Source organism: Scyliorhinus torazame, chromosome 5 (genome assembly GCF_047496885.1).
Source record: "Scyliorhinus torazame isolate Kashiwa2021f chromosome 5, sScyTor2.1, whole genome shotgun sequence".
Lineage (NCBI taxonomy): Eukaryota > Metazoa > Chordata > Chondrichthyes > Carcharhiniformes > Scyliorhinidae > Scyliorhinus > Scyliorhinus torazame.
In genome coordinates this window covers 187,558,105-187,585,226 of record NC_092711.1, presented here as the reverse complement: position 1 = coordinate 187,585,226, position 27,122 = coordinate 187,558,105, and the positions used below count along the sequence as shown (strand labels likewise).

General features: G+C 49.6%; 2 protein-coding genes across 3 annotated transcripts in view; one reads left to right on the top strand and one right to left on the bottom strand.

Moving 5' to 3' along the window:
* The window catches only part of LOC140418085 (uncharacterized), a 77,480-nt gene that overhangs the window by 33,191 nt on the left and 17,167 nt on the right, over positions 1 to 27,122 (top strand). The gene's annotated exons all lie outside the window — the stretch shown is intronic.
* Positions 9,734 to 14,154, bottom strand: LOC140420810 (uncharacterized). 2 transcript variants are annotated; one of them, XM_072504862.1, is made up of 2 exons: positions 14,095 to 14,154; positions 9,734 to 12,422 (listed from the first exon to the last, which is right to left on the bottom strand). In XM_072504862.1, exon 2 carries the CDS (start codon positions 12,103 to 12,105, stop codon positions 11,347 to 11,349), a length of 759 nt encoding a protein of 252 aa, XP_072360963.1. In that variant the 5' UTR covers positions 12,106 to 12,422; positions 14,095 to 14,154; the 3' UTR covers positions 9,734 to 11,346. The 2 variants fall into 2 exon arrangements, with proteins under 2 accessions (XP_072360963.1, XP_072360964.1); XM_072504863.1 differs by lacking the exon at positions 14,095 to 14,154 and adding an exon at positions 13,563 to 13,685.

The following is a 27,122-nucleotide window of genomic DNA, read 5'->3' as shown; positions in this document are numbered from 1 at the left end:
TTGGCTTGGGATTATTGAACTTAAAGGCAGTGAATGTGTGCGGAATTGGTGCTTTCTTTCAGGTGGTAGTTTAAATAGGGAGTGACTGGAAATTATTCTTCTGGTTGCAAACATTTTCCTGGATGTGGAAGAGGTCACTTGGGCTGGTTTACAAAGGGTGACTATGGTCTGCACGGTAGCACAGTGGTTAATACTGTTGCTTCACAGCGCCGGGGACCCGGGTTTGATTCTCGACTAGGTCACTGTCTGTACAGAGTCTGCACGTTCTCCCCGTATCTGCGTGGGTTTCTTCCGGGTGCCCCAGTTTCCTCCCACAAGTCCCAAAAAGACGTGGTTAGGTGATTTGGACATTCTAAATTCTTCCTCAGAGTACCCGAACAGGCGACTGGGAGATTTTCACAGTAACTTCACTGCAGTGTTAATACAAGTTTACTTGTGACACTAATGAATTGATTATTATCAATATAAAGCTTTTGGGTTTGGCAGACAAGCTGCAGTTAACTTTACCTGAAGGTGTGAGAAAGGTAGATATAATACAAACAATAATTCCGCATTTAAATTTGCCAGAGACACAGCCTGAATCATTAAAATTAGCTAGAATTCTTTTTTTAAAAACTAATTTTTATTAAAGTTTTCACAAAATATCAACAACAAAATGTAAAAGTAACCCAATTGAATTAAATGCAAAACAAAAAAAAACAACTCAGTGCCCCCTCCCCCCTGTACATAAATAATATATTAACACCTGCCGAAACACATGGCAAACATAACAAATATATACACCCCCTCAGAACATCCAATAGCGACAAACAAAAATAAAATGGAACCTGCCCCCCTCCCCCCGGGTTGCTGCTGCTGCTGACCATTGTCTACCGTTCTGCCAGGAAGTCCAAGAACGGTTGCCACCGCCTGAAGAACTCTTTCACCGATCCCCTTAAGGCAAATTTCACTCTCTCCAATTTAATAAACCCCGCCATATCGTTGATCCAGGATTCCACACTTGGGGGCCTCGCATCCTTCCAATGAAGAAGAATCCTTCACCGGGCTACCGGGGACGCAAAGGCCAGAATACCGGCCTCTTTCGCCTCCTACACTCCTGGCTCCTCTGCAACCCCAAATATTGCGAGCCCCCAGCCCGGTTTGACCCTAGATCCTACCACCCTCGACCCTGTCCTCGCTACGCCCTTCCAGAATTCCTCCAGCGCTGGGCATGCCCAGAACATATGGGTGTGGTTTGCTGGGCTCCCTGAGCACCTAACACACCTGTCCTCACCCCCAAAAAACCGGCTCACCCTTGTCCCGGTCATGTGTGCCCTGTGCAGCACCTTAAACTGTATGAGGCTGAGCCTCGCGCATGAAGAGGAAGAGTTCACCCTCCCTAGGACATCTGCCCACGTCCCCTCCTCAATCTCCGCCCCCAACTCCACCTCCCACTTACCTTTCAGCACCTCCATCGAGGCCTCCTCCTCCTCCTGCATCACCTGGTATGTTGCCGAGATCTTCCCCTCTCGAACCCACACCCCGGAGAGCACCCTGTCCTGTACCGCCTGGCAAACACCCTTACCTGCAGATACCTAAAGGTGTTTCCCAGGGGGAGCCCGTACTTCTCCTCCAGCTCACCCAGGCTCGCGAACTTCCCGTCCACAAACAGGTCCCCCAACCTTTGTATCCCTGCCCTGTGCCACCACAAAATTTCCTCCATCTATTCTCCCTGGGACAAACCGGTGGTTCCCCCGTATCGGGGTCCACACCGAGGCCCCCGCTTCCCCCCTGTGCTGCCTCCATTGCCCCCAAATTTTGAGGGCAGCCGCCACCACCGGGCTCGTATACGTCATTGGATGGAGCGACAGCGGCGCCGTTGTCAGCGCCTCCAGACTCGTACCCTCATAAGATGCCAACTCCAGCCTTTTCCATGCCGCCCCCTCCCCCTCCATCATCCACTTGTGCACCATCGCCGCATTGGCGGCCCAGTAGTACCCACAGAGGTTGGGCAGTGCCAACCCCCCATCCCTACTCCGCTCTAGGAACACCCTTCTCACCCTCGGAGTCCCTCACGCCCACACAAAACCCGTTATGCTCCTGTTGACCCGCCTAAAGAAAGCCTTCAGGATAAAAATGGGGAGGCACTGGAACAGGAACAAAAACCTTGGGAGCACTGTCACCTTGACTCACTGCACCCTACCCGCCAGGGACAGCGGCAACGCATCCCACCTCTTAAACTCCTCCTCCATTTGCTCCACCAGCCTCGTGAAATTAAGTATATGCAGGGCCCCCCAGCTCTTGGCCACCTGGACCCCAAATACCTGAAGCTCCTCTCCGCTCTTTTTAGTGGTAGCTCGCCAATCCCCCTCTCCTGGTCTCTTGGGTGAACCACAAACAACATGCTCTTCCTCATGTTGAACTTATACCCTGAGAAATCCCCGAACTCCCTGAGGATCCTCATTACCTCCGGCATTCCCCCCACCGGGTCCGCCACATATAGCAGCAAGTCGTCTGCATAGAGCGACACCATATGCTCCTCCCCACCCTGCACCAGCCCCCTACAGTTCCTCGACTCCCTCAGTGCCATAGCCAGGGGTTCAATCGCCAGCATGAAGAGCAGGGGGGACAAGGGACACCCCTGCCTCGTCCCACGATGCAACCAAAAGTACTCAGACCTCCTCTTGTTCGTGGCCACACTCGCCATCGGGACCTCGTACAACAGCCTAACCCACGTGACGAACCCCTCCCCAAACCCGAACCTCTTCAGCACCTCCCAGAAGTACCCCAACTCTACCCTATCAAAGGCCTTCTCAGCGTCCATCGCTGCCACTATCTCTGCCTCCCCCTTTCTTGCCGGCACCATAATAAAGTTCAGGAGCCTCCGCACATTCGCGTTCAACTGTCTCCCCTTCACGAACCCCGTCTGGTCTTCGTGGATGACCTGCGGCACACAATCCTCAATCCTCGTGGCTAAAACCTTCGCCAGCACCTTGGCATCTACATTTAACAATGAAATCGGCCTGTAAGACCCACACTGCAGGGGATCCTGGTCCCACTTCAGGATCAAGGAGATCAGTGCACGGGACATCGTCGGGGGCAAGCCCCCCCTCCCCCTCCCTTGCCTCATTGAAGGTCCTAACCAGCAACGGGCCCAACAGATCCACATATATTTTGTAAAATTTGACCGGGAAACCGTCCGGCCCCGGTGCCTTCCCCGCCTGCATGCTCTCTATCCCTTTGGCCAGCTCCTCCAACCCAATCGGAGCCCCTACTCCCGCCACCAGTCCCTCCTCCACCTTCGGGAACTTCAGTTGGTCCAGAAAGCGGCCGATCCCTCCCTCCTCCAGTGGGGGCTCGGACCAATACAGTTCCTCATAAAAGTCCCTGAAGACCCCATTGATGCCAACCCCACTCCGCACACTCCCCCCCCCCCTATCCTTAATTTCCCCAATCTCGCTAGCTGCATCCCACTTCCGAAGCTGATGCGCCAGCATCCGACTTGCCTTTTCCCCATATTCATAAATCGCCCCCTGGGCCTTTCTCCACTCCGCCTTCCTGGTGGTCAACAGGTCGAATTTGGCCTGGAGGCTATGCCTCTCTCTCAACAGTCCCTCCTCCGGCACCTCCGCATACCTCCTGTCTACCCTCACCAACGCCCCTTTGCACTTTAGCCGCCGCCGGCCTCCTACCCGTCCTAGACCTGGAGCGATCCAGTGCTGGCTCCAACACCGTGTTAAAGTCCCCCCCATTATCAGGCCTTCCCCACTTCCAAGTCCGGGATCCGACCCAATATGCGCCGCATAAAACCCGCATCGTCCCAGTTCGGGGAATACACATTGACCAGCACCACCCTTTCCCCTTGCAGCTTACCACTTACCATTACGTACCTGCCGCCATTGTCTGTCACAATGCTCAACGCCTCGAACGACACCCTCTTTCCCACCAAGATCGCCACCCCCAGATTTTTGGCATCCAGCCCTGAATGAAGCACCTGGCCTACCCACCCCTTCCTCAATCTTACCTGGTCTGCCACCTTCAGGTGTGTCTTCTGGAGCATGACCACATCCGCCTTCAGCCCCTTCAGGTGTGCGAACACCCGGGCCTGCTTAACCGGACCGTTCAGCCCCCTTACATTCCAGGTTATCAGCCGGATCAGGGGGCTACCCCCCCCCCCTCCACCGCCGACTAGCCATAACCCCTGCTCGGCCAGCCACGCGCCCGCGCCCCACGACGGCCCATTCCCCACGGCAGCAGACCTCCATCCCAACACCCTCTACTCGCTCCAGCTCCCCCTTGACCATACCAGCTGCAACCCGGTTCCCCCCCAGCTAGGACCCCTCCTAGCTGCATTGCTCCCCCCATTGCACTCCCGCAAGTCAGCTGACTCCTGCTGACCCCGGCCACTCCCGCCTCTCCTTCGACTCCTCCCATTGTGGGACTTCCCCTCCCTGTCCATTACCCACCAGCAGGCACTCTGCCTCCCCTTCCATCCCAAGCACGGGAAAAAACCCACGCTTCCACGCTCCGGCCCCGCCCCCTCCTGCCTTCAACGCGTGAAAAAGCCACGCTTTTCCACCTGCCCGGACCCGCCTCCTCTGTCGCAGCTCCTTTTACAGGCCCAGTCCCCTCACTCCCGACTCGGGCCTCACCCTCCCCCGCGGGGCCCCATCCCCCCTACTGGCCATCCACCCCATACTCCGTTTACTTGCAACCGTCCAAGAGCCCACCCGACAGCCCCAACCAAAACAGTGCCCAACCCACCCTAACCACCCACACCGAACCAAAACAGAACAAGAACAAAGAACCCCCCCCCTCAAAATGTAACACAACAACAGCAATCCCCGACAATCCCCACGCCCGACACTCAGTTTGTGTCCAGCTTCTCGGCCTGAACAAAGGCCCATGCCTCCTCCGGGGACTCAAAATAATGGTGCCGGTCCTTGTAGGTATCCCACAGACGCACCGGCTGCAGCATGCCAAACTTCACCCCCTTCCTGTGCAGCACCGCCTTCGCCCAGTTGTACCCGGCCCTCTTCTTCGCCACCTCCGCGCTCCAGTACTGATATACTTGAACCGCCGCATTCTCCCACCTGCTGCTCCTCTCTTTCTTGGCCCACCTGAGTACGCACTCCCGATCAGCGAACCGATGAAACCACACCAACACCGCCCGCAGCGGCTTGTTAGCCTTGGGCCTCCTCACCAGCACTCTATGTGCCCTTTCCAGCTCCAGAGGCCCCTGGAAGGACCCCGCTCCCATCAGCGAGTTTAACATGGTGACCACATAGGCCCCCAAGTCGGACCCCTCCAGCCCCTCCTGGAGGCCCAGGACCCGCAGATTCTTCCGCCTCGACCGATTGTCCATCTCCTCGAACCGTTCCTGCCATTTCTTGTGGAGCGCCTCGTGCACCTCCACCTTTACCGCTAGGCCCAAGATCTCGTCCTCGTTATCAGAGATCTTTTGTCGGACCTCGCGGATCGCCAACCCCTGAGCCGTCTGGGTCTCCAGCAGCTTATCAATAGAAGCCTTCATTGGCTCCAGCAGGTCCGCTTTGAGCTCCCTGAAGCAACGCTGGATAACCTCCTGCTGCTCCTGCGCCCACTGCATCCACGCTGCCTGGTCCACGCCCGCCGCCATCTTGCTCTTCATCCCTCACACTCTCTTTGGCTTCACCACCACTTTTTTAGTCGCCCCGCTCCTGGTCCAAGCCATACACTGTCGAGGGAATGTTGCAGTCTTCTTCCCACACCGGGAAATGTCGAAAAAATGCCGTTGGGGTCCGTTCCAAAAGTCCGTTCCAAGCGGGAGCTGCCGAACGTGCGACTTAGTTCCGCGTAGCCACAACCGGAAGTGAAAATTAGCTAGAATTCAATAACAAATGAAAGTTAGAAATTTAGGAAAAAGACAAACAGTAAGAAATAGAGCTGTGAAGATTTGAAATAAAATAAAAGGAGAGTAGCTTTGGCAGAGGTAAAAAAAAGATTGGCAATGTCTGAATAAAAGGAAAGACGGCAGAAGAGAGATGGCTTTTCAAAAGGAATGAGTTCCACAGATTCACCACCTTCTGGCTGAAAAAATTCCTGTTTTAAAAGATCGTCCCTTCAGTCTGAGGCTGTGTCCTCTTGTTCTAGTTTTTCGTACTAGTGGAAACATCCTCTCCACTTCCACTCTATCCAGGCCTCGCAGTATCCTGTAAGTTTCAATAAGATCACCCTTCATCCTCTAAATTCCAACCTGTACAGACCCAGAGTCCTCAACCACTCCTCACATGACAAGCTCTTCATTCCAGAGATCATTCATGTGAACCTCCTCTGGACCCTTTCCAAGGCCAGCACATCCTTCCTTAGATAGGGGCCCAAAACGGCTCACAATACTCCAAATGGGATCTGACCAGAGGATTATAAGTGCGTATAACCTAGTGTCAGATGCCGACAGATATAATTTAAAAATCTAAGGAAAGAATCAGCTCAGACATATATAGAATTTGAAAGAGTTCAACAACATAATTTTGAAGGTAGATAAGAATATTAAAAATAGACCAAACGTATGACGCTCATCGGGATGTGATTAGTTTGGAGGATTTTAAAGATTCACTTCCCACAGTAGTGAGAACTCGTGGAAGAGCAAGAGGTAAAACTACTAGACTGGCAGCAGAAACGGCAGATGATTTTGAATTAGTTTACAAAACAAAGTCAATTTCAATCTGTGAAAGATAGAAACTTGGGAAATAAGAAATCCGCAGGTGGGCAAGGCAAAGGAGGTCTAATTAGATATATTAAGGAGGGTTTGCCTCAGGTTAAAAAGGAAATCTATGATAGTAGAAGAAAGATGTTATTTTAAACTTAAATGTTTTCATTTTATAATAAAGTTGGACACATGAAGTCACAGTGTTGGTGGTTCAAGAAAAGTACAGTGAAGACAAACTCAGTAAATCAAGATAAGGTTTATTAAATTGGGAAAGAAACATGGTTCCAGTGGAAGAGGTGCAGCAGAGTGTCCAGGCTGCTCAGAGGTTGGTGGATAAGCGGGTGCCGGATCTTTTTAAGGATTTTTTTTGTGAGGGTAAGGTTTACTTACAAGGTGGAGGAAGTAAGGTGACTAAGATCTTAAGATATACAGAGCAAGTCAATCGTTAATGATGAGAGATGAGGAGATACGTACTTCGGAGGTATTGCCAGAAAAGGTGGCAAGAAAGGTTTGCACTCTACAAATCGCCTCCTACTTTTTCAGATTTGGGAATATAGTTGAAAAACATTTTGTTCCTTTGTGGTAATTAATTAAAACTGTTCTCCACTGATGCCTTCTTGATAATGTGAGGTTTATTATATCCATTTTGAGCACTAAAATTCACCAATTGTGGTTGAAGTAAAAGTGTTTCTACATACAATGGCTTTAACTTCCCCGACCGCTTCCAGTGTTGTTCAGTAATTTGCCTACTTCATTGAAATTGTTCAAATGGAAAATCTAGGTTATACAGAATCAATGTTTTGGGCAGTATGGTAGCACAGTGGTTAGCGCTGTTGCTTCACAGCTCCAGAGATGCACGGTCAATTCCCGGCTTAGGTCACTGCCTGTGCGGAGTCTGCACGTTCTCCCTGTGTCTGCGTGGGTTTCCTCCGGGGGCTCCGGTTTCCTCCCACAGTCCAAAGATCTGCAGGCTAGGTGGATTGGCCATGCTAAATTGCCCTTAGTGTCCAAAGCAGTTGGGTGGGGTTACTAGGTTACGGGGCTAGGGTGGAGGTGTGGGCTTGTGTCGGGTGCTCTTTCCAAGGGCTGGTGCAGACTCAATGGGCCGAATGGCCTCCTTCTGCACTGTAAATTCTATGATTCTATGTGAAATTCATGGGGAAAAGAGTAGTGTACTATTATGTAAGGTAAGGTTGGAGAGTCCTGTGAAAAGTGGTGGTAGTTGTAATAGAAAAATTACCTTTCTCAGGTATATAATTTATCCGAGGTAATTATATAGCTGGATCACAGGCGAGAGTGATGCCTACTGTGGTTGAAAAGCCAGTGGAAGTCAAACAACTGAGGTGTTGCAGATGCAAATTGTGGAATGTTTTCCAATTGTGTGGTGACACTCCAGACACAGCTACCCATGCAGACACCTACCACTTAAGACACATATGTGGACATGTTCAGTCCTATGCTGTGAACAACATCAATCAAACTGAGGATGATGTATCGGTGCTTATAATGGCCACAATTATCGAGAAATTAGAGTAAAAATTACCCTCCAGGGAATGCGAGAAATCTTTTGTCCCCAATCCCATCCCTCTATAATTGAACAACATCTGGAACAAAGGCAACAACAGAAAGTTAACACTGAGTGGTCTATTGCCACCCTAGGTGATCCGCCCTGGTGGGAGATGTGTAACTCTCAGAACTGGGGCAGCACAGTGACACAGTGGTTAGCACTGTTACCTCATGGCGCCGAGTTTGGTCCTGGCTCTGGGTTATTGTCCATGTGGAGTTTGCACATTCTCCCCATGTTTGGGTGGGTTTCACCCTCACAACCCAAAAGATATGCAGGTTAGGTGGATTGGCCAGGCTAAAATTGCCCTTTAATTGTAAAAAATTAATTGCATACTCTAAATTTATTTTTTTTAAACCTCAGAACAACATCCTGGGTAATTACTGCCTCCACTTTCCTCTTGGAATTCTTGATGATCTGGTTGATGAAGAGAATTCTAAGACAGATTACATGGGGAAATAATATAATGCTGTTGTGCTTCTGTATCCAATATTCTCCTGACTGTTCATTGCTGCTCCAATATCCTAGGACATGTATTGCACCAGGCTGAGCAGATACTGTAGATATTGTTTATCTTCATAATGTATAATATTATTCCTGATGTTCATGTGCTGCCTCACTTTCTTTCCCATTACTTTAATTTGCTGATCTATGAGCAATGGATTTGTCTCCATCTGGAACAAAACAGTTTTCACCACTAGGGCTCGCTGTGATTGGATAGTTTTCATGACATCATTACACAGGAATTGGATAACATCATCAGAGTCCATTGTTTCCTCATGATCCACATCAATTTTTTTTTACAATTTGTTTTCATTCAAAATGTTCATGATCCACATCAATAGCAACATGAAATATTAATCAACCTGAGCACATTATCTAGGCTAACACTCCAGTCTGACATGGAGGGACTGCTTCCCTGGAAGACACAGAGGCTCTGGCTGCAATGTTCCAATCCTTCTTACAAAGTCATGGTGCCAAAGGAATGACAGATTGTAAATGTACACCCGTTCAGAAACACAGCAATTACAGGACAATCAGATTAACATCAGTGGTGGGGTAAGGATGGAGCCCATAAAAGTGTAGAAGGGACTTGGGCAGATTAATTGCCCGCTTAAGGGTATTTATTTTATCTAGCTGCGTGGCTATATTTTACAAGAAAGGCACTTGCTAAAGCATGCTGGGAATGCTTGACTATTGTTTAACACTGCTTTTGAATGAAAATAAGTAGGTCAGGTAACGTAAACAAAGTACTGCTTAATATTTTGGACTCAGCCTTATTATGATAATAAGTTTTTCTTCCGAAGGACAACAAAACGTGTACTCAAATTATTTTCTCTTGCGTATGTTCCCAAGGTTTATCTCTTCAAAGTTGATTATTTCACACTATAAATATAATGGTTTTCAAGTGTATAACTCAGAGTGCTGTGGAATGGCTGTGCAACCAGACCACTCCCCTCTCCGCAAATATTTGTGTCAAATAAATGTCCTTCAATCGAACCTCGAAGAATTTGTTTTTATTATAATTTCCACGTCACAGACCCTTCAGGAGTGTAATTACAAAGGATACAGGAAACAGAAATCAAGCATTCGGCCCATCCAGTCTGTTTATAGTTTCAAAATCACTATTCTAGTCTGACTACCATTTTGTAGTTTAAATTAATATGTTCTTAAGCATTTTCTGCTAAAATTGATGGAAGCCATTTTAAAAAAAATGAAGGGCAATTTAGCGTGGCCAATCCACCTAACCTGCACATCTTTTGGGTTGTGGGGGTGAAACCCACGCAGACACGGGGACAATGTGCAAACTCCACACAGTAACCCAGGGCCAGGATTCGAACCCGGGTCTTCAGCGCCATAGGCGGCAATGCTAACCACTGTGCCACCGTGCTGCCCTGATGGAAGCCATTTTAATGAAAATGAAACCAGTATTATTTGAAACCAGCTAAATTATTTAAATAGACAACCATGATTGTGAGGCAATTAAAGAATAAGTAATTCATTAATAGATATGTTAGAAAGGCAAGAAATGTAATTTGGAACACAAGCTTCTAACATTTTTATAATTACAAACACATTATTAATACTTGATTATTAATACAAAGTCCTGAAGTGCAGTGGAATAGGAATATTGGGTATTTCACAGGTCACAGAATAAAAAGAGATAATATGATTTGTTAACCTTGACTAGGAGCATTCATCGACTTCTTCGCAGAGAATTAATTGTCAGCAGAAGGCGGGGGGGGGGGGGGGGGATTAGGCTAGCATAGATTAGGAGGTTAAGTAATGGTGGGACCTGTGGGAGAGGGAGGCGGTATTTGCACTATGTTAATATTTTTATGTACATTGTTTATATTGTTGCTGTTACAATGCCAAAGAAATACCTCAATAAAATGTTTATTAAAAAAAAAACTTGACTAGGACGACTTGTTTAAGGGGTCTCAACTTTAAATGTCAGGCAGCTTTTGTTAACCAGCTGGTCAGCACTCAGCCTACCTCACAATAAGAGATAGTTTGATACGTAGCATTGTCTTAAAGCTGAGACAACATATGTAATTAGCTAAAAACCAATGGGCTAATCCTTATTTCATTATTGATAAGTTATAGGCCAATTGGCTATTTTCTAACAATTCACAAAGGTGGGCTTTCTATTTGTAAGATAAAAAACGGAGTCTCGAAAACCATTTTGGCAACGAGGGAGAGGCAAGGAGAGACAGAGAGAAAGGCAGAGAGAGATGTACAAAAATATGGGTAGTAAGGCAGAAGAAAGATGTTTATGGAGAGGTGGTGGTGAGAGTTGTTATCAATGTTTTTCAGTCATTATTTCATGACTTGGCCTGAGAAGGGCGGCAGGAAATCTGTTCATTGTTAAAAGTTAAGCTTTCTCGTCTTACTGTTAATTACTGCTAATTGATCATTTGCTTTTTACCTTTAACTTGTTACCTTTTTAATAAACTTTCTGAATTCACCATTTTAAGTGTTCTTTCTTGTCATGTGGTTAAATCTCTAAAACCTGATGAGAGTTTCTGTTGGGAGGGTTATTATAAACAAGTGATCCCCATAAATCAGAAGAATCGCAAATCTTATAAATAACAGCAGAATCCAATCCCTAGAGTCACTTGTGAACTCGCTGGTGTCTCAGCAGTTGGGATGACTGAGTGAATCCCTCCCCACACACAGTGCAAATGATTGGTCTCTCCCCAGTGTGAACTCGCTGGTGTGTTACCAGATTGGATGAGTGAGCAAATCCCTTCCCACATGCGGTGCAGGTGAATGGTTTCTCTCCTGTGTGAATTCGCTGGTGTGTCAGAAGGCCGGATGAATCAGCAAATCCTTTCCCACACTTGGAGCAGGTGAATGGTCTCTCTCCAGTGTGAATTCGCTGGTGTACAATGAGGTGGCCTGAATGCCTGAATCTCTTTCCACAATCAGTGCAGCTGAACGGCCTCTCCTCGGTGTGAACTCGCTGGTGGGTCATCAGGGTAGCTGACTGAATGAATCCCTTCCCGCACACAGAACAGGTGAATGGCTTCTCCCCAGTGTGAACACGTTGGTGGGCAGTGAGGTTGGATGATTGTGTGAACCTTTTTCCACAGTCAGGGCAGATGAAAGGCCTCTCCTCACTGTGAATAAGCTGGTGTGTCAGCAGGTTGGATGACTGACTGAATCCCTTCCCACACACAGAACAGGTGAAAGGCCTCTCCCCTGTGTGGCTGCATCGATGGATTTTTAGTCGAGACGGGTAATTGAACGTCTTCCCACAGTCTCCACATTTCCATGGTTTCTCCCCTGTATGAGTGCGTCGATGAGTTTCCAACTGGGAAGGGAATTTGAATCCCTTCCCACACTCTGCACATTTCCAAGGTTTCTCCATGTGTCCTTCTGTCTCTCCAGGTTGGGTGATCGAGCAAGCCTCATTTAGTTTTTCCTTGCTGGGAATTGTGTAATGTGTTTTTTTCCCCCAGCTGTGTAACTGGTGAAAGTTCTTTCCACTGTCAGTTCAGTGGAATACTCTCACTTGGGGGGGGGGGGGGGAAAGAGAGAGAGAGAGAGAGAGCGAGGATGTGTTCGGGTGCTTTCCCAGTCACACTGATGTTTGAAATCTTTTCCCAGTTCCCCATCCACAGTCAAAGACGATGAATTGCAGAATCTGATGACTGGAATCCTCATGTGAAGCTTTGTTTCAATATCCTGTAAAAGAGGTTAACAAATGACATCACTGTCAGTACAAGATTGAAATTTTGAACAGACAATTCAAGTTTCTATGGAACATTTTTTTCCCCTCTTGTTCCGAGAAAGGTGAAAATGCCCTTACAACACACTCTCCCTGTGCTGAAATACAAATTAAGTGTTGGATTATTTCTATGTTTTTAAATACCTTGTACAACTAGAGATAGCAAGGTCTTATCTCTCAGATTCAAGAAACCATCCAATGTTTGCTGACTTCTCTTTACTCGCAGCAAGTACCATTCCCCCTTTATCCCTGTGCTCCCTGATATGCTTGTCTCCGAGTCTTGATTTTAAAATTCTCATCCTTGTTTACAAATCCCTCCATGGCCACATCCCTTTCTATTTCTGTAATCTCGTCCAACCCAAACATACCCCGAGGTATCTGCACTGCTCTAAATCTGGCCTTCTGAGCATTCCCTATAACACCACTGGCAGCCATGTCTTCAGTGTCTACGGTCCCAATTCTAGAATTCCCTTTTTCCACCTCAACTTTCCTCATTTAAGATTCTCCTGAAAGCCTACCCATTTCCCCAAGATTTTGGTCACCAGCCTGCAAATCTCCTTATGTCACATCTTGTTTTATAATTTTCCTGGTAGGTCACTGGCATGCTTTCTGCGAAAGCACTATATAAATAATAGTTATTGTTGTTTCTGTTTTACAACAATCCTTTGATTTCACACCAATCTCTGATATCCTTTGGTCCCTGCTACGAGTTGTCAATCCGGGTTTGAGCCTGTATAAACAAACCTTGCAGCTGCCAGTGAATCAATCATGTTCTCTCCTGGTCACCAGACGGAAACTGGGGGAGGAAATGGGCATGGAGATAGGGGCAGGAAATGGGCATGGAGATGGGGGGGGGGGGGGGGAGGAAATGGGCATGGAGATAGGGGGGGGGAGGAAATGGGCATTGAGATGGGGGGGGGGGGGGCACTCTGGATCAAGGCGCAGCACAGAATCAACTCCACCTCCTTCTGAACCGGGCTCAGCCTGGTGCAGCTCAAAGTAGTGCACAGAGCACACCTTAGCAATACACCATACACCAATAAAAAAATATATTTTTTAAATGTTCTCCCTTGGTCACTGGGACCTTTAAGACCCACCTGCCGTTACTTCACCAAGATGGCCGCACATTAAGCGGAAATCTCCGGATGTGGAACCACGGGAGCTGCAACTTCTGATTGGGGGTTTGAGGCCATCACGGCTGTTTCTGCATCCTCCCCGCCCACCTCCCAGGGCTTAATTCCATCCCAGAGATCAAAGTTCACAACCTCATTATTGCCCCCTCAAATCAGGACCAATAGATGGTGCGGGTCTGGATGACTGACAGCGGGCGGCTGGTCCGCCAACCAATCAGAGTGAATGAAGAGGTGGGGCTTCTCCAAGCTCTCTCTGATTGGTTCCCCAGGCCAGGCTGGCTGCGCATGCACCCTGTCGCACTCTGCCTCCTGTAAAGATGGCGACCGTTAACCTGGGTTTCCGATCGGGAGAAGACCCACAGCTGGCAACCCACTTTTTAAGAAACGGGGCCGCTGCCTCCATATTCGATGTTTAGGGCCGACGCTGCGTGCTTATGAAGCCTTCCCACCCGCCCATTGCATCCACCGCTCCCTTTCCGACACCAAATAAACTTACCGACTGCAGAGAGCAGCAAACAAGCAGCACGGCCCCGCACTGCGCATATACCAACACTGGGAGGAGCTGCGCACGCGCACTATTCCCCACTGAAAAGATCTGGCATTGGGTGGGGTTGGCTGTCCAGCCCCAGCGAGAGAAATGCGGGTAGCTGGGCAGCACGGTAGCATAGTGGTTAGCACTGTGGCCTCACAGAACCAGGGTCCCAGGTTCGATCCCTCCACACTGTGCGGAGTCTGCACGTTCTCCCCATGTCTGCGTGGGTTTCCTCCGAGTGCTCCGGTTTCCTCCCGCAGTCCAAAGATGTGCAGGTTTGGTGGATTGGCCACGCTAAATTGACCTTAATGTCCAAAAAGGTTAGGAGGGGTTAGGGGGATAGGGTGGAAGTGAGGGCTTAGGTGGGCCGGTGCAGACTTGATGTGCCGAATGGCCTCCATCTGCACTCTATGTTCTATGAATGCGGGTACAAGACCACAAGGTCTGTAGATGGGGGGCTCTCCAGCCCCAGCGAGAGGAATGTGGGTTCAAGACCACAAGGTGTGTAGATGTTGTTCATCTTCATCATTTACAACGTTCCCCTGCTATTACAGCAAGGTATGATATTCCCGGAATAGTTGGAGAGAGAAAGGCAGGAATGAGGTGGTTCAGCAGCACATCAGCTGAGAGAGAAGAGATATCACAGACTAAAGGAGTAAATGCCGGAAAATCTCAGCAGGTCTGGCAGCATCTGTAAGGAGAGAAAAGAGCGAACGTTTCGAGTCCAGATGACCCTTTCATGTTCAATGGAGAGGCTGATGGAGTTCATCTCAATTGAACTCCAACAGCTCCGAGAGGCAGTAAAGGAGGACCTAAAGTCGGCCATGGAGAGCGGAATCGAGGCCGTGCAGGCCCCATACATGGGCTGATGGACAGGGTGGCATGACGGCTGGAGGCCCATGGTGTTACAATCCATGAGGTGAAGAAGGTGGTTACCTCAGTTTGACGTTGTAATAACGAGATTGGCAGCGACCCAAAGGACTCTGGAACGCCAGAATAGATGAGGAGGAAAAGAGGTCCCGCCGTCAGAACCTCCGGATCACCAGGCTACCAGAGGGCCCAAGCGAGTACATATCAAAGATGCTTGGGAAGTTGGTTGGCGAGGAGGAATCTGGCTACCATGCTTGCGAACATGCTGGTAAACGGGAGCAAAGGGAGGCGGGGGGGGGGGGGCGCCGGGTCTTCTGAGAGCGAGAAAAAAGGGGTAAGAACATAAGAATTAGGAGCAGGAGTAGGCCATCTGGCCCCTCGAGCCTGCTCCGCCATTCAATGAGATCATGGCTGATCTTTTGTGGACTCAGCTCCACTTTCCGGCCCGAACACCATAACCCTTAATCCCTTTATTCTTCAAAAAACTATCTATCTTTATCTTAAAAACATTTAATGAAGGAGCCTCAACTACTTCACTGGGCAAGGAATTCCATTTGATTCACAACCCTTTGGGTGAAGAGGTTGCACCTAAACTCAGTCCTAAATCTACTTCCCCTTATTTTGAGGCTATGGCCCTAGTTCTGCTTTCACTCACCAGTAGAAAAAACCTGCCCACATCTATCCTATCTATTCCCTTCATAATTTTATATGTTTCTATAAGATCCCCCTCATCCTTCTAAATTCCAACGAGTACAGTCCCAGTCTACTCAACCTCTCCTCGTAATCCAACCCGTTCAGCTCTGGGATTAACCTAGTGAATCTCCTCTGCACACCCTCCAGCGCCAGTACGTCCTTTTTCAGGTAAGGAGATCAAAACTGCAGCACGGTAGCATTGTGGATAGCACAATTGCTTCACAGCTCCAGGGTCCTAGGTTCGATTCCGGCTTGGGTCACTGTCTGTGCGGAGTCTGCACATCCGGGACCCCGTGTGTGCGTGGGTTTCCTCCGGGTGCTCCGGTTTCCTCCCACAGTCCAAAGATGTGCAGGTTAGGTGAATTGGCCATGATAAATTGCCCTTAGTGTCCAGAATTGCCCTTAGTGTTGGGTGGGGTTTCTGGGTTATGGGGATAGAGTGGAGGTGTTGACCTTGGGTAGGGTACTCTTTCCAAGAGCTGGTGCAGACTCGATGGGCCGAATGTCCTCCTTCTGCACTGTAAATTCTATGATAATCTATGATGATTAGCTTGCCCTCCTTAGTGATAACAATCATCTCAAGGTTCTCACCTGTCATAGCCTCATTTCTATCAGTCATTGGCATGTTATTTGTGTCTTCCACTGTGAAGACAGACCCAAAAAACCTGTTCAGTTCCTCAGCCATTTCCTCATCTCCCATTATTAAATCTCCCTTCTCGTCCTCTAAAGGACCAATATTTACCTTAGCCACTCTTTTTTGTTTGTATATTTGTAGAAACTTTTACTATCTGTTTTTATATTCTGAGCAAGTTTACTCTCATAATCTATCTTACTCTTCTTTATAGCTTTTTTAGTAGCTTTCTGTTGCCCACTAAAGATTTCCCAGTCCTCTAGTCTCCCACTTATCCTTGCCACTTTGTATGCTTTTTCCTTCAATTTGATACTCTCCCTTATTTCCTTAGATATCCACGGTCGATTTTCTCTCTTTCTACCGTCCTTTTTGTTGGTATAAACCTTTGCTGAGCACTGTGAAAAATCGCTTGGAAGGGTCTCCACTGTTCCTTAACTGTTTCACCATAAAGTCTTTGCTCCCAGTCTCTCTCAGCTAGCTCTTCTCTCATCCCATTGTAATCTCCTTTGTTTAAGCACAAAACACTAGTGTTTGATTTTACCCTCCATCTGTATTTTAAATTCCACCATATTGTGTTCGCTCCTTCCTAACTATGAGATCATTAATCAATCATGTCTCATTACACAGGACCAGATCTAGGACCGCTTGTTCCCGTATAGGTTCCATTACATACTGTTCCAGAAACTATCGCGGATATATTCTATAAACTCCTTCTCAAGGCTGCCTTGACCGACCTGGTTAAACCAATCGACATGTAGATTAAAATCCCCCATGATAACTGCTGTACCATATCTACATGCATTAGTTATTTCTTTGTTTTTTGCCTGCCCCACCATAATGTTACTATTTGGTGGCCTATAGACTACTCCTATCAGTGACTTTTTTGCCTTACTGTTCCTGATTTCCACCCAAATGGATTCAACCTTATCTTCCATCGCACCGATGTCATCCCTTACTATTGCCCGGATGTCATCCTTAAATAACAGAGCTACACCTTACCATCCACTCACTCTGTCCTTCCGAATAGTTTGATACCCTCGGATATTTAACTCCCATTCGTGACCATCCTTTAACCATGTTTCAGTAATGGCCTCTAAATCATAGTCATTCACGATGATTTGCGCCATCAACTTATTTACCTTATTCCGAATACTATGAGCATTCAGGTAAAGTATACTCATGTTGGCTTTTAAACCTCTGTTTTAAATCTTAACAGGTCGATCAGTAACCTCTCCTAACTTATATTTCCTCTCAACTTTTCTCCTAATTTTCCTTGTCGTTGAACCCATATCTTCATGTACCAACCTGCCGCGTCGCTTACCATTTATGTTTTTACTTCCCGGTTTATTCTTTTTAGTATTACTGGGCCAATTCACTGAGCTCCCCTCAGTCACTGTACCCTGTACTGTCGCCCTTTTTGATTTTTGACAATGGCTTCTCTGCCTTACACTTTCCCCCTTACTGCCTTTTGTTTCTGTCCCTGTTTTACTACCTTCCAACTTCCTGTATCAGTTCCCATCCCCCTGCCACATTAGTGTAAACCCTCCCCAACAGCTCTAGCAAACCCCCCCCCCCCCCCACCGCCTAGGACATCAGTTGCAGTCCTGCCCAGGTACAGATCGTCCGGTTTGTACTGGTCCCACCTCCCCCAGAACCGGTTCCAATGTCCCAGGAATTTGAATCCCTCCCTCTTGCACCATCTCTCAAGCCACGCATTCATCCTCTCTATCCTGACATTCCTACTCTGACTAGCTGGTGGCACTGGTAGCAATCCTGAGATTACTACCTTTGAGGTCCTACTTTTTAGTTTAACTCCTAACTCCCTGAATTCAGCTTGTAGGACCTCGTCCCGTTTTTTACCTACATTGTTGGTGCCTATGTGCACCACGACAACTGGCTGTTCACCCTCCCCCCTCAGAATGTCCTGCAGCCGCTCCGAGACATCCTTGACCCTTGCACCAGGGAGGCAACATACCATCCTGGAGTCTCGATTGCGTGCGCAGAACCGCCTGTCTATTCCCCTTACGATTGAGTCCCCTATCACTATAGCCCTGCCATTCTTCTTCCTGCCCTGCTGCACAGCAGAGCCAGCCATGGTGCCATGAACCTGGCTGCTGCTGCCTTCCCCTGGTGAGCCATCTCTCTCAACAGTATCCAAAGCGGTATATCTGTTTTGCAGGGAGATGACCGCAGGGGATACCTGCACTGCCTTCCTACTCTTGCTCTGTCTTTTGGTCACCCATTTTCTATCTCCCTCAGTAACTTTCACCTGTGGTGTGACCAACTCGCTAAACGTGCAATCCACGATGTCCTCAGCATCGCGGATGCTCCAAAGTGAGTCCATCCGCAACTCCAGAGCCATCAGGCGGTCTCTGCAACTGGACACACTTCTTGCATGTGAAGGAGCCAGGGACAGTGGACTTGTCCCTGAGCTCCCACATCGCACACGAGGAGCATGACACGGGTCTGGGATCCCCTGCCATGTCTTAAACTTTAAGTTAACTTTTACAACTACAATTCCAAAAAACAAAAGAAAAAATAAATAAATAAGACAATGAAAAGAAAAACTACTTACCAGTCACTTACCAGGGTTAAAAAGCACCTCCTCCCCACCCAGCTTCAAATTCCCATCGAACTTCAAATTCCCAAACTCACTCTTGGTTGTGCCTCACGCTGGCTGTGTCTTCTCTGGCTCACTGGGAGAACTCACTGGATGTGAGTGACAAGTTGCTCTTTCAAATTGGCCTGAGTTGACTCCCCCCCACCTGCTTTTAGATCAAAGCAGATTAAGGTGCAAGGTAAGTTACTGGGCTGAGGGTCCGGGTGGGGTTGGTAGGGCGGGGGGGGGGGGGTTGGGGGGGGAGGGCTCTGGTAAAGTAGGGGGTAAATGGCTCGATTGAAAGGGACTGGGGAGGTATTGGGTAGACCAAGGAGCGGGAGGGGGGGGGGGGGGAACACAGAAACCACCCCCCCCCGTCAGGATAGTCAGCTGGAACGTGAAGGAACTTAACCACCAGGTTAAAGATTCCGAATCTTTACCCACCTGAAAAGCCTGAAGGTCTACATAATCTTTATGCAGGAGACGCACCTGAGAGCCAAAGACCAAACGTGGGTAAGGAAGAGCTGGATGGGACAATCATAACAAGCAAGCTTCGACACGAGGGTGAGGGGGGTAGCAATCCTACTTAACAAGAGGGTAGCCTTCACGGCGACCAACGCAGTGACGAACCCTGAGGAAGGTCCATAATGGTGAGTGGGGTTCCGGAAAGGGTCCCGGTGGTGCTGGTAAATGTGTACACCCTGAACTGGGATGACACAGAGTTCATCAAGAAGACATGGCAGACATCCCCGACCTCGACTCCCACCAACTGATCATGGGGGGAGACTTTACCTGTGTCCTGGACCCAAATGTAGACAGGTCAAGTCCCAAAACATGTGCAAGGTCATGAATGTCAAAGAAACTCATGAATCAGATATGGGGGGTAGACTCTTGGATGTTCAGCCGCCTGAGGGAGAAGAAGTTCTTCTTCTTCTTGCACGTCCACAAGGCCTGCTCCCGAAAATACTTCTTTGTGGTGGGGAAATAGGTGCTTCAAGGGGCAGAATGCTCAGCAATAGTGATCTCGGACCACGCACCACATTATATGGATGTGAGATTGGAGACAAGTTGTGCTCAGTGTCCCCATGGAGGCTGGACACGGCCCTCGTCGCCGACAAGAATTTTTGTGAAAGGATGGTACTAGCCATCAACAAGTACATGAGCTGTAACCAGAACGGGGAGTTCTCTTCTACATTGTGGGAGGCGCTGAAGGAAGTGGTAAGGGGGGAGATAATAGCATATAGGGCACATTGGGATTGGGTGAAGTGGGCAGCCAGGCAGCGGTCGACTCCGTATTGGAAGTCGATCAGCAGAGAGGAAAAGATTACAAATGGAGTTTGAGCTGATCTCAACCGGGAAAGCAGTGAGCCAGCTCTTCCAGACACGGGGGACCTTCAACAAATATGGGGACAAAGCCAGTCGCTTTCTGGCCCACTAGTTGAGGAAGAAGATGGCTGCACGAGAGACTGCACAGATCAGACACAAAGTGGGGCAGGAAATCCCCGAAGGGGAGCTCAAAAATGAAACATTTCTGGGATGGGCTGGTCATCCCAATTGTGGGGGAGGAATGGTTAGCACTGCTACTTCACTGTGCAGTGGGCCCGGGTTCGATCCTGACCCCGGGTCATTATCCATGTGGAGTTTGCATGTTCTACCTATGTTTGCTTGGGTCTCACCCCCACAACCCAAAATGATGTGCTGGATTGGTGAATTGGTCACGCTAAATTGGATTGGATTGGATTAGTTTATTGTCACGTGTACCGAGATACAGTGAAAAGTATTTTTCTGCGAGCAGCTCAAAAGATCATTAAGTACATGGGGAAAAAAGGGAATAAAATAAAATACATAATAATTAATTTTTAAAAGATTAGAACGAGTATAAGTTACGTAAAAAGTGGATCTGTTGGGGAGAGCTCGCAGAGAGTCGCCTCGCTCCGGCGCCATCTTGTGACATGTCCCTAAATTGACCCTTAATTAGAAAAACAGGGACTTCTGGGTGCGGCGATGACCAGCTAAGTCGCACGTTTCGGCACCTCCCGTTTTAACGGACCTTTGGGCTCTTATCGGGAGCCCCAATGGCAATTTCCGAAGGCTAAACCCACTGTGAGGCGACAGAGAAGGGAGTCCACCCGGATGTGAATGGACAGAAGAGATAATAGTGGCCAGATTGCGGAGCATCCTCTGGAGCAGCGGCAAAGAAGGGAAGTGAGAAGCAAGATGGCGGCGGAGGGAGGCCAGTTGGTATGGGCCCTGGAACAGCAGGAGTTCCTCCGGCGATGTGTGGAGGAGCTCAAGAAGGAGGTGCTGGCGCCGATGCTGCAGGCGATTGAGGGGTTAAAGGAGGCGCAGAAGACCCAAGAGATGGAGCTCCGTGGAGTGAAGGCAAAAGCTGCCGAAAATGAGGACGAGATACAGGGCTTGGTGGTGAAGACAGAGATGCACGTGGCACTGCATAAGAGGTGTATGGAGAGACTGGAAGCCCTGGAAAATAGCTCGAGGAGGAAGAACTAAAGAATCTTGGGTCTTCCCGAAGGGGCAGAGGGAGCCGACGTTGGGGCGTATGTGAGCACGATGCTTCATACCTTAATGGGAGCTGAGGCCCCGACGGGCCCCCTGGAAGTGGAGGGAGCGTATCGAGTCCTCGTGAGAAGACCTAAGGCAGGAGAAATACCTCGAGCAATAGTGGTGAGGTTCCACCGCTACAAGGACAGGGAGATGGTCCTGAGATGGGCGAAAAAGACACGGAGCAGCAGGTGGGAGAACGCGGTGATCCGCGTGTATCAGGATTGGAGTGCGGAGGTGGCGAGAAGAAGGGCGAGTTTCAATCGGGCCAAGGCGGTACTCCACAAGAGGAAAGTGAAGTTCGGAATGTTGCAGCCGGCAAGACTGTGGGTTACATACCAGGGTAAACACCACTACTTCGAGACGGCAGAAGAGGCGTGGACATTTATTGACGAGGAGAAGTTGGACTAGATTGGAGAAAGAGTGTTTGAAATGAAGTAGTGAGGTGGTGGTAAGGGACTGTGAATCAGATGGGGGAAAATTTTCTTTCCCCTCGAAGGGGGGACACACGAAGAAATGTGGGCGCCGGTGGGGAAGGGGAGGGGGAAGGAGAGAGGGAGCTGCGCCATCAGGGGCGGGGCCGAGAGGGAAGCGCGGGCTTTGTTCCTGCGCTATGGAAATTGTGGCGGGAAAAGGGGGCGCAGGAAGGAGTGGGCCTCACATAATGAGAGGCTAAGGATAAACGGGGGAAGCCGAGGTCAGCCAGAGTTTGCTGACTTCCGGAAGCAATATGGGGGAGCAACTAAGCTAGAGAGGGATCTAGCGGGGGGGAGGGGGGGGGGGGTGGTAACTGGGTTGCTGCTGCTAAGGGGAAAGGGGAGCTGTTACGGGATGGGATGGTTAGGACGGGAGGGCACCGTCGGGGAGATAAGCGGGTGCGTGGGAACCGGGTGAGGAGCTGGTCAAAAAAAGGGGCTGGCTAGTCGACGAGGGGGGGAGGGGTAAAGAGCCCCCCAACCCGGTTGATCACGTGGAACGTGAGAGGGTTGAATGGGCCGATTAAGAGGGCAAGGGTACTTGCGCACCTAAAGAAGCTAAAGGCAGACGTGGTCATGCTTCAGGAGATGCACCTGAAACTGGCGGATCAGGTCAGATTAAGAAAAGGATGGGTGGGACAGGTATTCCACTCGGGCTTGGATGCAAAAAATAGAGGGGTGGCAATACTGGTGGGGAAACGGGTATTGTTTGAGGCGAAGACCATAGTGGCGTACAGTGGGGGTAGATACGTGATGGTGAGTGGCAGATTGCAAGGTGAGGCGGTGATGCTGGTGAATGTAAATGCCCCGAACTGGGATGACGCGAACTTTATGAAGCATATGTTGGGGCGCATCCCGGACCTGGAGATGGGAAAGTTGGTAATGGGGGGGGACTTCAACACGGTGCTGGACCCAGGGCTGGACTGGTCCAGATCTAGGACCGGGAGGAGGCCGGCAGCGGCCAAGGTGCTTAAGGGCTTTATGGAGCAGGTGGGAGGAGTGGATCCCTGGAGATTTACTAGGCCAAGGAGTAAAGAGTTTTCCTTCTTCTCCCATGTCCACAAAGTGTGCTCCCGGATAGACTTCTTTGTCCTGGGAAGGGCGCTGATCCCGAAGGTGGCAGGAACGGAGTATTCGGCTATAGCCATTTCAGATCATGCCCCACATTGGGTAGATCTGGTCTGGAAGTAGGAGAGGAAAAGGAACAGCGCCCACTCTGGAGATTAGATATGGGACTGTTGGCGGACGAGGGGGTATGTGTAAGGGTGAGGGGATGTATTGAAAGGTACCTAGAGATTAATGATGACGGAGAGGTCCAGGTGGGAGTGGTCTGGGAGGCGCTGAAGGCGGTGGTTAGAGGGGAGCTGATCTCCATAAGGGCCCATAAGGGGAAACAAGAGGGTAAAGAAAGGGAGAGATTGTTGAGGGAGATTTTGAGGGTGGATAGGCAATATGCGGAGGCTCCAGATGAAGGGCTATACAGGGAAAGACGGAGATTGCACACGGACTTTGACTTGTTGACCACGGGTAAGGCGGAGGCACAATGGAGGAAGGCACAGGGAGTGCAGTATGAATATGGAGAGAAGGCGAGCCGGCTGCTGGCCCAACAACTTAGGAAGAGAGAGATCGGAGGGGTTAGAGACAAGTAGGGGAAAATGGAACGGGGAGCGGAGAGGGTGAACGGGGTGTTTAAGGTATTTTACGAGAGGCTATATAAGGCTCAACCCCCGGAAGGGAAAGAGGGAATGATGCGTTTCCTAGACCAGCTGGAGTTCCCGAAGGTTGAGGAACAGCAGATGACAGGACTGGGAGCGCAGATTGAGGTGGAGGAGGTGGTAAAAGGAATTGGGAACATGCAGGCAGGGAAGGCCCCGGGACCGGATGGGTTCCCGGTGGAGTTCTATAGGAAATACGTGGACCTGCTGGCCCCACTTCTGACGAGAACCTTTAATGAGGCTAGGGAAAGGGGGACACTACCCCCGACGATGTCGGAGGCGACGATATCGCTGATCCTGAAAAAAGACAAAGACCCGTTGCAGTGCGGGTCATACAGGCCTATTTCCCTCTTGAACGTAGATGCCAAGCTTTTGGCCAAGGTGATGGCGACGAGGATAGAGGACTGTGTCCCTGGGGTGGTGCATGATGATCAAACGGGGTTTGTTAAAGGGAGGCAATTGAATGCTAATATACGGAGGCTGCTGGGGGTGATGATGATGCCCCCACCGGAGGGGGAGGCGGAGATAGTGGTGACGATGGATGCAGAGAAAGCATTTGATAGAGTGGAGTGGGACTACCTGTGGGAAGTACTGAGGAGATTTGGATTTGGAGAGGGGTTCATTAGATGGGTTCAGCTCCTGTACAGGGCCCCGGTGGCAAGTGTGATTACAAATAGGCAACGATCTGACCACTTCCGACTATATAGGGGTACAAGACAGGGATGTCCCCTGTCCCCGTTACTGTTTGCGTTGGCAATTGAGCCACTGGCCATAGCGCTGAGGGGCTCTAGGAAGTGGAGGGGGGTACTTAGAGGAGGAGAAGAGCATCGGGTGTCATTATACACGGATGATTTGTTGTTGTATGTCGCGGACCCAGTGGAGGGGATGCCTGAGATAATGCAGACACTCAGGGAGTTTGGAGAATTTTCAGGATATAAATTGAATATGGGGAAGAGTGAACTGTTTGTGATGCACCCCGGGGAACAGGGCAGGGGAATAGACGATTTACCGTTGAGGGTAACAAGGGATTTCCGGTATTTAGGGATCCAGGTGGCCAGGAACTGGGGAACCTTGCATAAGCTTAACTTGGCACGACTGGTAGAGCAGATGGAAGAGGACTTTAGGAGGTGGGACATGGTGCCCCTGTCGTTGGCGGGCAGGGTGCAGGCGGTTAAAATGGTGGTCCTTCCGAGGTTTTGTTTCGTGTTCCAGAAAGACCCCAAGAGTAAAGAGGGGGTTCCTGCAGCGCAGTAGGGACAGAGGGGGACTGGCACTGCCGAGTCTAAGTGATTATTATTGGGCCGCCAACGTGTCAACGATATGTAAGTGGATGAGGGAAGGGGAAGGAGCGGCGTGGAAAAGACTGGAGATGGCGTCCTGTAGGGGAACTAGTCTAAAAGCACTGGCGACGGCGCCGTTACCATTCTCCCCGAAGAAATACACCACAAACCCAGTGGTGGTGGCAACTCTGAAAATTTGGGGGCAGTGGAGACGACATAAGGGAGTGACGGGTGCGTCAGTGTGGTCCCCGATAAGGAACAATCATAGGTTCGTCCCGGGAAGGATAGATGGGGGATTTAAATCTTGGCAGCGAGCAGGAATTGCGAAATTGAAGGACTTGTTCTTAGACGGGACATTCGCGAGTCTGGGAGCACTGACAGAAAAATATGGGTTGCCACCTGGGAATGCATTTCGCTATATGCAAGTGAGGGCATTTGTGAGGCAACAGGTGAGGGAATTTCCGCAGCTCCCGGCGCAAGAGATCCAGGACAGAGTGATTTCGGGGGCATGGGTGGGTGATGGTAGGGTGTCAGATATATATAGGGAAATGAGAGACGAGGGGGAGACGATGGTAGAGGAGCTGAAGGGAAAATGGGAGGAGGAGCTGGGGGAAGAGATTGAGGAGGGGCTGTGGGCAGATGCCCTAAGTAGGGTAAACTCTTCGTCCTCGTGTGCCAGGCTCAGCCTGATACAATTCAAGGTTCTACAGGTGGGGAACGGACATGTTATATTCGTTTCCACCGCTACCAGCAAACACCCATACCTGTCACTGCTGAAACAATTCTCGTACGACCGGCAGTCTCTATTGGGAGCGAAGTGGCTAGGTATGTACGCCCTCCACTGTTGCAGTTTATCATACTGTGAGTGGGAATTATCCCGAGGAAGGGGAAGGCAAATAGCCGGTGGTGCTGAACCCGGATCGTAAGGACTTGCTCGGGCGTTGGCTCGGAACGCTGACAATGAACCACCGTTTGGGGAGTGCCCCAAAGCAGTGAAACAGAAAATAACCTAGACACCGATGCGGGGTTCGGGTAGCAGACAACCCGTCCCTGGCCATACAAGCGGTGGTAGATCTGCTGGAAAAGATTCATACTGCCCAGGTTTCCCTCATTCTGGGTCCTAAATGAATTAAGTATATCTCCTGATAACCTACGTTCTAGTTGTACTCCCCTTCTCACACGCTCCGTCCTCTCTCTAGTCCCCCTCTCTCTCTCCCAACCTCTTCCTACCCTCTCCGCACGGTCTGACTTTACCTTTATGGCACCAAATTAACACATCCAAAATCAAATTTACATGTACTCCAAAAACAAGGCAATGTCCATGCAATGTTCCTTTCCCATCGACGGGACCAGTGCAATTGCTTCATGAGTCCTGCATTATCCGTTAACCTGATGACCTTCCATGAGTTGATACCATGTCCTCGTATATGGGGGCAGCGAAGAACGTCACCTCTGCATAAGTGAAATGTCCTTGTAGTTTGGTTGGGGTTACAGATGTAGATGATATTTCCCTTTTCCATTTCCGTCGCCGATGTCACTCCAAGCGAGGCGAGGCCGAAGATTACACAGGTGAAGCGTTGCCACCCCATCATGCTCCACACCTGTAAAACAGCGCTGGGGAAGGGAGGCAGGTTAGTGACCGACCTTTTTACAGTGGTGGAGGTGGACCCAAACACTTCCCCCCCCCCCTCCACTTTAACTGCAGTGGGGGTGGTAAGGAGAACTTGGAAGTGCCCCTCCCTTCGTGGCTCTGACCCTTTCCGAGTCCAATTTTTGACCATGACATAACTACCAGGCTGCACTGAAAGCGAGCTATGTCATGGGGACGGTGACGGGTGAGCCACGTGGACCTGGCCATGAAGCTCCTTGAGGACCTTAGTGAGGGCTAGAAGATAGGTAGTCATTTCTTCAGTCATATGGTGAAACTGAACCAGTCTGGGAACATGCAGGTTCCACGGAGTTCTAAGGGGTGCGCCATAAAGGATCCCGGCAGGAGAGAGCCGGGCCGCTCCCACAGGTGTAACCTGCAGCTGGAAGAGGGCAACGGGGAGCAACTTAAGCCATGTCAGTCCCGTGTCTGCTCTTAATTTAGCCAATTTAGTTTTGAGGGTCTGATTGTGTCTCTCAACCAACCCGGCCGCCTGCGGTCTGTACGCACAGTGTTAC